At 61.1% G+C, this 10,203-nt stretch overlaps 1 protein-coding gene across 2 annotated transcripts; it reads right to left on the reverse strand.

Annotated features, from left to right (window-relative positions):
- Window positions 1-830: 830 nt before the first annotated feature.
- On the reverse strand, window positions 831-10,122 carry EFNA3 (ephrin A3). 2 transcript variants are annotated; one of them, XM_002810078.6, is made up of 5 exons: window positions 9,889-10,122; window positions 3,544-3,857; window positions 3,006-3,071; window positions 2,743-2,820; window positions 840-2,527 (listed from the first exon to the last, which is right to left on the reverse strand). In XM_002810078.6, exons 1-5 carry the CDS (start codon window positions 10,014-10,016, stop codon window positions 2,397-2,399), a joined length of 717 nt encoding a protein of 238 aa, XP_002810124.3. In that variant the 5' UTR covers window positions 10,017-10,122; the 3' UTR covers window positions 840-2,396. The 2 variants fall into 2 exon arrangements, with proteins under 2 accessions (XP_002810125.3, XP_002810124.3); XM_002810079.6 differs by lacking the exon at window positions 2,743-2,820 and having other exon boundaries at window positions 831-2,527; window positions 9,889-10,072.
- Window positions 10,123-10,203: the final 81 nt, after the last annotated feature.

Genomic DNA, 10,203 nt, shown 5'->3' on the forward strand with positions numbered 1-10,203 from the left:
AGGATAGAACCTGGCACTTGGCAGGTGCTCGATAAATGTGGATTGGATGCATGGACAATTGGATGGATAGGCCCACCTTTTCTGTCTTATCAGTCCGTAGGGAGTCTCAGACTGGTCTAGTGGCTGCCCCCAGTTCTTTCCCCACCTGCTCTCCCACCCCACACTCTTCCCTGTTCCACTATTGGGAAACCCATCCACTCTGCAGAGTCGAACTCAGATTCCATTTTCCATGTTTTATGGTTAGAGAGGAGGAGAAAACACAGTCCTTACCACCAAGGGCTCACTCTCACAAAGCAACTGGCAAGAGCCGCAGGGGCACACAGGATCCGGCCTGCCCACACAGTGCCAATTAGAGAGCTTGGGTGGGATGGAGTCCCATGGGTGCACAGCTTGGCGATAAGGTGTCCCCTCCCTGGGCCAGGCACTTGGCTCAGCAAGTGAAGTTGCAGGTACATTTCAGCCCCTATCCGTACTCCCTTATGCTGTGCCGGCCTGTAAACCCTGACCTTCCCTGGGGCCCCTGGGAAGTGGCCATTCTCCTGTCTTTTGCCCTTCTGTCCCCTCTGCCCTCCCGAGCGATGCAGGGTGGTGTAGTTATGAGCAGCCCCAGCCCCAGCAAACTCCCAGCACCTTGGGCATAATGTTTGAAATGAGTAAAATTACAAAGGGTTATAAAGAAAGCTAATTATATTGAAAGAGTTATCAAAACATTTACACTTCTTGATATAGTAATATATATGCTTTCTTATTAACACATTAAAAATGAGGAAGGTCTAACAACTATGATCATTTCAAAGTACTAATGAGTGTAAATGGTATTTTGAGATATCTTCAACAACTATAATGCAGCCTGAAAACATCTGTGATTTCTGGTTACAAAGTCACAGGTACTATTAATACTATTATGGCTTGCTGCCCAAGCACACAAGAGAATGTTAAATTTTAGTTATAGGCAAGTGAAAATAAAGATAGTTTTTTTTCTGTCTAGGTTCTCAAATCCCCTGAAATCCATAGACTCCAGTCAAGAACCTCAATTACAGAATGGAAGGGGAAGAAAAGGTGGAAACCATAATTGATGGAGCCTTTAACTCCCTGCGTCATTTAATCCCTACACCAACCCTGAGAAAGAGATACCACAACCAGTTTTTCTGGTGGGATACCTGAGAATCAGAGAGGTTGAGTGATTTGCCCAAAGTCAACCAGGCCCTGCCTGGAGGCCCCTCTTGCTCTTTCCAAGCAGCGCTGCCTTTGTAATGAAGATGAGCCCCAGAAAAAGTTTTAAATACCTTGTTGTGACCCTTTGGCCCCAGAATTCCCTCTCCTACTCAGGCCCGGTGCCCTGTGAGGTTTAACCAGTGTAACAGAAGGGTGATGGCCCTTTGAAATCACACACACTCAGTTATTTTTATCTCCAGTTTATTTTTTTTAGACTAAGAGCAGAGTATGAAAGTCACAGCCAAAGCACTTGAAAAAGGCCCAGGAGGATGGGTGGGACCACATAGGGTGAGCAGGGCAAGGTCCTGGGAGATGGTTCCCGGCTCAGGGCTGGAAGGGAGGGGGCGTTGTTGTTTTACGGTCTCCAAAAGTGTCTGTGCGTTGCATAGGTCCTGTCTTCACAGAAGACAAAAGAGGGGCCAGGGGGTCCCCCAGGTGTGGGGGGCCTAGCCTGGTGGGGAAGGGGTCTGAAGCTGGAAGGGGAAGTCAAGAAAGGTCAGGGGGTTAAAGAGGGAAGGGACTCTGTCTGTCTGTACATTATATATAGAGATATAGAGTCTGTACATGCCTGCCTGGCACCCCAATGCCCACCCCGTACCATCCTTGTCCACTGCCTGCCTCCCCAGAGGTGTCTACTTGTAAACCTGGTTTCAATCCAAACCACAATCCTGGAAGTGGGAGTGGGGGAGGAGGACGTGCTTATTGCTGTAAACAGGGGAAGGAGGCAGCAGGCAGTGCTGCCCCTTGCCCATCTAGTCCCCTCCCCATGTTCTGCCCCTGGAGGAGAGCAATGGGGGTGCCTCCCACGCTTCGATTTGCTCTCTCTGGGGGCATATGTCTCTCTGGGGGGACAAAGGGAGAGGGCACCGGGAGTCAGGGAAAGGTACCAGGGGCCAGGGAGTCCTGAGCACTGCCCTTTTTGGCCCCCAAGTTTGGTACCAAACATTACCAGAGCCACAAGGCCACCTGGGACCCATGGCTGTCCCCGTGCTTGGTCCACTACAGTGCGCTACCTGGGGGGGAAGGGGTAGAGGGGGCGGACACAGATGTATGGTGCAGGCCCCACTTCTAGCCATGGGAGGAGGGGTCTAGGCCCACTAGGCTTCCCTTGGAGAGGCCAAAGGCTCCCTGCTCCTTCCAAGCCCCGCCCCATCTCTCCCCCCCCAGGGGAGGGGGCAGAGCTAGGAGGCCAAGAACGTCATGAGGAAGAAGGCGATGCCCACGGCCAGGGGCAGGTGTTCCCGTTTGGGGCTGGTCCCGCTGATGCTCTTCTCAAGCTTGGGCACCTGAGGGTTCTCTCCCTCAAAGTCTTCTGTGGACAGAGGAACAGACAGACTGGTGAGGGCTGGGTTGCGCGCCAGGGCAGGGGCACGCGGCAGCGGCAGCAGCAGTGGAGCCAGGGACGTGACCACCCACGGGGTAGGAAGTATCAGTAGTGCCCCCGGGGAAGGCATGCGAGGTGAGCAGGCACCGGGGCGGGGGCTGCGGTTCCAGCAGTGGCCACCAGAGGGCGCTGCGCAGACTCACCCAGCACGTTGATCTTCACATTGGGGCCCATGGTGAACTGGGGGAGAGTGGGGACCGGCTTCTCCCCGGAGTGCGATGCTGCGGGGTGGGGTGCGGGTGGGGAGAGAGGAGGGGAGAGTCAGGGCCAGGATTCCCTCCCCTTGCTACGGCTGGGGAGCAAGCCCCCCTCACCTGTGCCCTCCGCCCCCACCCCCAGGAAGCCAGGGGAGCCCCAAAGCAGGGAGCTGAGGATGGGGGCGCGGCTCGGAGCCGATTCTACTCACTGGAGGCGCAGCAGACGAACACCTTCATCCTCAGACACTTCCAGTGCAGGTTGTGAGTGGGCGTGGCTGGGGAGGAGACCGGGCCTGAGTCACTTTCGCCCATTGTGTGCCCTGTGCCCTCCCTCGACGGCTGTATTTCTCACCCCCTCCAAACTGTCCCCGTCGGGCGGTCTCCTTCAGAGCTCCTCTACCCTTTGGACACGGGTCACTGTAGCTCTGCCGTCGGCCCTAGACGCCCCTTTGGTCCCACCCCTCAAGAAACTGGGATCCCTGATGTTCCAACCCCGGAATGTCCCTCACAGAAACAGCGATTCTCTGCAGCCCAAACTTGGGACTGTCACCAAACTCCTCTCTTGGCCCCACGACCTCGTCTGAGCTGAACCCCTGAGGCGCCCTGTGCCCACGCCTCCTCCCTGGTCTCAGCCGTGAGACCTGGCGCCCGCCGCGCCGGCCCCGCCCCGGAGCCTCGGGGCTCCACCCCCTGGCTGTCACTCAGACTCTCGCGTTCAGACCAGCCCGCCCGGCCGCCGTCACTCACAGATGTAGTAGTACTCGTGGCCAGCGTGGAACTCGTAGCCCAGCGAGAAGGCGCTGTAGCGCTGGAACTTCTCCGAGAACTTGATGGGGCTGTGCGGGGCGTGCGGCCGGTTGCACTCCCAGCGCTTGAAGCCCTGGCTGGCGTTGCAGGTGCGGTAGCCGTTGCGGCTCACCATGTACAGCACGTACTGCTCTGCCCCGCCTCCGGGCCCCGGCCCCGCCCCGGGGCCCACCCCCGAGCTGTTGTAGTGCGGGCAGTAAATATCCAGATAGTCGTTCACGTTCACCTGCACGGTGTAGCCCTCTCGCCGCAGGCTGTGGGGAAGAGGAAGCGGCTCAGAGAGAAGAAACCCCAGAGCAAAGCCGCTTTCCATCTGACCGCTCCGCAGCCCCTCCCCAGGGTCCGCGTAGCCTCCCGACTTTTCCTCGGAGCTTCCTCGCGGCTCAGCCCTGTCTCTGCCCCCGGGGCCCTAGTGCCGCCGCTCGCCGAAGTCTCCTTCCGTGCCCTCCTTCTTGGCCTGTCCTTCTCCTGTTGGCCACCAGAGGGTAGCAAAGGCGCAGGGAAGCCCGGCCTGCCTCCAAAGAAAAGGAGGCGAGGGAGAGGGGCGGAGGGAAGAAGAGAACGTACGCTTTGGTTGCCACAGAAACGGCGCAGGCCCCAGAGACTCCCAGACCCAGGCCCGGATTTCCTCCGTCCATTCCCCATAATTCAGCAGCCGGGAGGAGGGATGGGAGGGATGGAAGCCAAGGGTGAACGTGGGAGGGATCCCCTCCGAGGGACACACACCCTCCATCGCTTCTCCCACCATGCTTCCCTGCGGCTGCCAGTCCACCCCGGGGGCCAGTCCAACAGGACCTGCCCTTACAGACGCATGTATGGCGGCTTCATGCATATACATGCATAAGTTCTATGGCACACACACAAATATGTCCACCGCCCACTCATAGGCAGCAGACACACAGAAAAGCTGGGCTGTATGTGTGCTGGCCCGCATGCCAGTATTGGTTGACCCCACCAATCTGGGGGTCTCTCCCTGCCCTCCCCATACTACAATATCACTGGCTTCTGTACCTTGAGTCCCGTGAGAGACCCCACCCTGAGGCCAAGGACAGTTAGGCTCCCAGGAACTTTAAACACATGAGGGCGCTAAGGGACTCAGTACCAAGACTCCACGTGGCATCATGCCAACCAGCCCAAACTTCTGTCTCATTGTGCACCTCCTTCCTCAACCTGGCACAATGGCCCCCCTTAATGATGCTGGGCAGAGCAGTGGGCACAGGGCCTAGACAAGATGGCTGCACCTCTTATTTCCCTGATCCCTCTTTGGGACAGAGAAGCAGATGCTGGGTCCCTTGTAATCCCCACCTGCCTTGCTAGTCACCATCAAAGTGTTGGTCTTAACACCCTCGATGGCAGTACTGAGCGGTGTGGGGATGGAGAAACCTCTGAATGGAGAAAGAAACTCGGAGAGGGGGCAGTTTTCCCTAATTTCTTTAAGGTAAGAATGCACATATCTTAGCAGTGCAAGGAGAGTGGTGGACACAGAAAGGCATGGGGTCCTTGGCAAAATGTCAAACCACGGGGTCCCTAGTCCCTGGGAGCTCCCTGGGGGGAGAGACTGGCTCCCTATGTCACCAGGCACCACCCAGTTCCCCAAACAGTAATTAGATCCATTAAAGAAATGAGCGTGGAGGCTTCTGCACACGGTGGGGCCTTGGGGGTCCCTCCCACCTGACCCCACTTCCCTGGCTTTGCCTGTGCTGTCCCCTCCACCAGCAACCCATTCCAAGCCTGGCAGTGAGGCAGGCAGACAGCTGATGTTTGGTACCCCAGTAAGAATTGGCACAGCCTCCTTTGGTCATCAGGAATGCCAGCAGCCCCACTCTGTTCCCATGGGAGTAATGGGTCACTCAGGCCCCTCCCTTGCCCTGGCACTCAGGTGGGCAGGAGCCTCGGCCTGGGGCACTGGGAGCAGGAAAACGGGTTAGACCAGGCCTGGCTCCAAACTGCCATCCTAGGCTTGCCTGTCCGTCACCAACCCATAATCTGTTCCTCTCCTCAGGCCTTGGGGAGGGGGCCTCCAGTGGTGAGGGTGCCAAGTCTGGAGCAGCTGCACAGCCACACTGGGATCTCTGTCTTTGAGCCTCACCCATGTTTCCAGTCCCACTCTGAAGCAGCCCCTCCCTGCTGTACCGCCCATTCCCCCTACAACACACCCCATTCCAGCAGGGAGGAAGCCAACACCCAAGGTATTCCTACAGGTAATTCCATTTCCTCAACAGGGCAGGACTAGCCTTATAAAAAAGGTTGCAGGGCGACCACAGGTGAAGGGAAGCCATCTGTTATGTACTCCTGCGCTGGGTGGCAGGAACAGCCCCTGAAATGCCCCCCAAGGCTGGGCATGTGAGAGAAAGACCTGCCGGTGGGGTGGCTGGGCCCAGTTGGTACACAGAGGGCACGGGGACAAACGGGGTGAGAGCCAGGAATTCCCAACCACAACTCTTTGGAGACCCAACGTGTCTCCTTGGCTTGGGCACTTTAATTGAATCTGTCATCCTCCCTCCCTCTCCCTAGCAGTGCGGAGAGAGAGGTGCCGCTGGGCCCCTGCGAAGCTCCGCAGCTAACCCCGCCTCCAGGGCCGCACCTCCTGCGGAAGGGTGGGGGTGGGCTGGGACCTGGGGACCGGGTTGTGCCCTGCTCCTTCGTACTGTTCTCTCTTCTTGCTCCACTTCATCCCCTATAGCCTCTCGCCTCCCTTGCAGAAAGGCGAATGCCGACACACCCCATTTGGAGGGGCTGTCCCCTCGCCCCGTTATTTCGGTCTCTCCCGACTCTCACCGCCTTCTGAGGCGCATCCCGACACCTCTCTCTCGCTTTCAGTGCCCTGCCGGCCCGCGCCTGGCTCCACTTAACCCGGAGTGTCCGCGGAGGGGGCAGGCGGGCGGAGCGGGGAAGGAGCAAACTTCTCCCCCAGCGCGGGGCAATTAGGGCAGGTAAACACGGTGTCCAACAAGACCAGGGAGTAGGGAAAGGATCCCAGGCCGCCCTGAACTTGTCAAATCCTCGCCATCCTCCACCCCCAGCCCCGGTCTTAGACGCCGGGCTGCAGAGTTAAAGGGGTGGAGGAAGAACGTAGACCCGGGTTCCTCTTCCCTTTAGCGCGCGCCCCCGAGGCTGCGCGCCGCCCGCTCCAGCAGGCGAGGCCGGACCACGTGTGCGCGGCGTGGGGTCCGCGCGCCCGGGCTTTGAGGGTGGTGGCGGTGGTGGCGAGAACGCTCAGGGGGCGGCGGTTGCACGCTGACACCCCTGCGCCCCTCAGGCGCCCTGGGCCTCGGCGCCCCGCCCGTCCCAGTCTGGACAGCCCGGGTCTGGGCGCAAGGCTTCCCTGGGCCGCGTCGGGTGGGGGAGAATCAGCGCGCCCGACACCTCCGCCCCTCCTCCCTGCGACAACGGCGGCGGCGGCGGCGAAGGTTTATTGATCTGCAGCGGCGGAGAGGAGCGAGAGACCCGCCGAAAGCGAGACACAGAGACGGAGTGACGGGGAGACACACACCGAGAAGGGGAGGGTAGCAGAGGCCGGATTCACTGAAAGGGGAAAGGAAGGGAGACACGGTGCGAGAGAGAAGCCAGAAACCGAGAGAGGCAGGGAAGAGAACGAGAACCGAGAGTCTTGGAGAACAGGAGAGACAGGCAGGCCAGAGAGGCCCACAGACGGCGGAGACGGAGAGAGACGCAAAGGAGAGAAGCAGGGACAGGGAAAGGTGCAAGGCTGAGACTCAGAGACTGGGAGAAAACACAGAGAAAGACCATCAGGGACGTAGTAGAGCCTCAATAAATATTTGTTGAATGAATGCATAAATGAAAGAGAGATCAGCAACAGAAACATTTCAGAGATAGGTCGAGAGACAGCTATATAGAAAGATGTTCCCGAAGCTCCTTGAGACAGGGGCAAATACCAACATCTTTGCTCAGTTCTGCAAAGAAATGAAACACAGGCCAGGGGGCATATATTTGGCCATCGGCCGTCCCAACCCCCCTCACCAAGTTCAGTTCCCGGTTTAGGGGACTCCTCGACCTCATACTCTAATGCATCCCTCCAATACAGTCCCCCCACCCCTAGTTTCTGGGCCAGATTGGGAACAGGTCTCTCCTATTCCACGGGACTAAATGGAAGTACTGAGTCGGGGGCAGAGGGCTAGGTCGCGGCCGGTGTGCAGGGCACAGTCCCCAGGTCTGTCAAAGGAGGCCGACGCACGTGTCCCACCAGCACCCTCCCACGTGACCCCCAGGAGGCGGGGTCGCAAGACCCTCCCCACGTGACCCCAAGGGGCAGAGACCCTCCGCACGTGACGGGAGGTGGGAGCCAGGAGCCCAGCTCACGTGACTAGGGGGAGGGGGCGCGGGAGCCTGTGGCTCGGTCGGCCCCGCCCCCAGCTCCCCGGCCCTCTCCACTCTCGGCTCCGGAGCACGTCGCTCTCACGATTTATGGGGCCGCGGCTGCCGCAGTGAGGGAGACGGGGAGCCCGGGCGCAGCGGCAACAAAGGCCCGGGAAGCGAGGCGGGGGCGGCGGCAGCCTCCTGGCCCGGTGTGCGCCCCCTCCTACCTCTGCCGGCCCAGGCCCGCACGGAGTAGAGAGGACAGAAAGGAGGCTCCCGGAACCCGGGCTCCCCCACCCGCTCCCTGAGCTTTCACCTGCGCCCAGGTGTATGCGGGGGAGGGGAACCTGATCAACACCTCCCCCCACCAAACCTACACCCGCATCCTCCCCGGCTCTGGCTTCCCCTAAGAACGCTGAGGTGCTCCAAGGGTGGCGGGGAACCCGGGGCCCCTCACCTGCGAGCTCTCCGTTCCCCGCCAGACTCTAGCGGGGTGGGGGGCGGACGTGTGAGTCTAGGGGAGGGGGCTGAGCTAGATAGAGCTGGAAAGTCAGCCCCCAGCACCCCCCGGAGTTCTTGGAGTCCCGCTCCGGGGGGGAGGGGCCATGTCCCCACCCCCGAGGTTTCCATGGGAAGCGAGAGGGGGGCGTCGTTGGCTCATCCCCACCCCCAGTCTGACACTCCGGGCGCGAGGAGGGAGAGGGGGAGGCGCGGAGCCCCAAACAACAAAGAGCGGAGCGGCGAGCGGCAGCCCCTCCTCCGAGAGGTTGGGGGTCGCGGCCGCCCGGCCCTCCCGGTCCCCTCCCCTGGGGTCTGGCCATTTGCTCCCTGGTCGGTCGGTCCCTGGGGTGGGGAGCCAGAGGCAGTGCTGCCGCCACCGCCCGGGCAGGTGTGACAGTGACCCCCGCGTCCCCAGGGATCTCCCCCTACCAACACACAGACACACACTAAGGTGGCCAGGGTGATACACACGGTGGCTTGGCGGGGAGGAGAAGACAAGGGCAGCAAGGACTGAGCAGAATGAGGACCCGGCCCCGCAGCCAGCACCCGGCCACCGCGCCACACACCCCGGGAAACCACACGGCCTCCCTGACACCCGCCCAGACCGCGGCGGCGCCAACAGCCACCCCAGCCCAGACGCAGTCGGCCGCGCGGACAGCGACCGCAGCCCCTTCCCCGACCCGCCGCCCGCTCCCACCCCCAGACGATCGCCGACGCAGACACACAAATCACACACTCAGACGCACACGCACACTGACAGCCGCGCACGCCCGCTCACACTTGGAGCCATTCGCCGTCCCCAGCCCGGGCGTGTGTGTGCGTGTGTGACACACCGACATCTCTCTGCCGCCTTCCCTCTCGCCGGTACCCCACGTTCCCATCCTAACCAAGCAGCATTCCCAGGGCTCCCCAACTCAGCGACCCAGCCCTAGCTCACCCCAGCCGGGCTTATCCACACAACCAAGACAACCCATTCGCCTTCCTTCTAGGGAGGTGCTCGGTCGGACTCCCTGCCTCAGCTCTGGACCCCACTTTTAAAAGAAGGAGTCCTAGACAGAATCCCTGGAAGCCCTCATGGCCAAAAACAGGTCATCCCTGGGCCCCAAAATGCAGCGGCCTATCCCCAGCACACCGCTACCCCCAAACCCCAGCCCAACTGGTGGGACTATGGGACAGGGGCATGCTATTCCAGCGGCGGGTGCGGAGAGAAGCCAAGATGGGGTGGGGGGCCCCTCCAGCGGCCTCCTCCGCACGACCCGAGCGCTCCTTACTATAGCCCAACAGCCTCTTCAGACACCCCCGAGTTTCCTAGACGCCCACAGAGTGCGTCCCCCTCTCCGTCCCCTCCCAGCCCCCAGCTCTGGTCTCCCAGGACTCCCACCCCGGGATCCCCCAGGACTTCTCGGGCCCACCGGCTCCCCCTCTCACTGACAGGGGACGCGCGGACTCCCAGGGTCCCGGACTCACTGCTGGTTGGAGCTGTTCCAGTACACCGCATGCCGGTTTCCCAGCGCCCCTCCGGGCCCTTGGGCCAGCAGCGGCAGCAGCGGCACGGGCACGAGCAGCAGCAGCAGCAGCAACGGAGCCGCCGCCATCCCCGGAGCCGCCGCCGCCGCCGCCCCCCGACTGAGCCCCGCGCTCCCGGCTTCTCCGCTTCCCAGCTCCCTGCTGCCGCCGCCGCCGGCCTCCAGCCTTAGGCCACGCCCCCAGCCCTTCCCTCCGCCCTCCTGGGCGCACCCCCGAAGCCCCGCCCCTGGCGCGCCCCCGACAGGCCCCGTCCGG

Source organism: Pongo abelii, chromosome 1 (assembly GCF_028885655.2).
Source record: "Pongo abelii isolate AG06213 chromosome 1, NHGRI_mPonAbe1-v2.0_pri, whole genome shotgun sequence".
Classification (NCBI taxonomy): Eukaryota; Metazoa; Chordata; class Mammalia; order Primates; family Hominidae; genus Pongo; species Pongo abelii.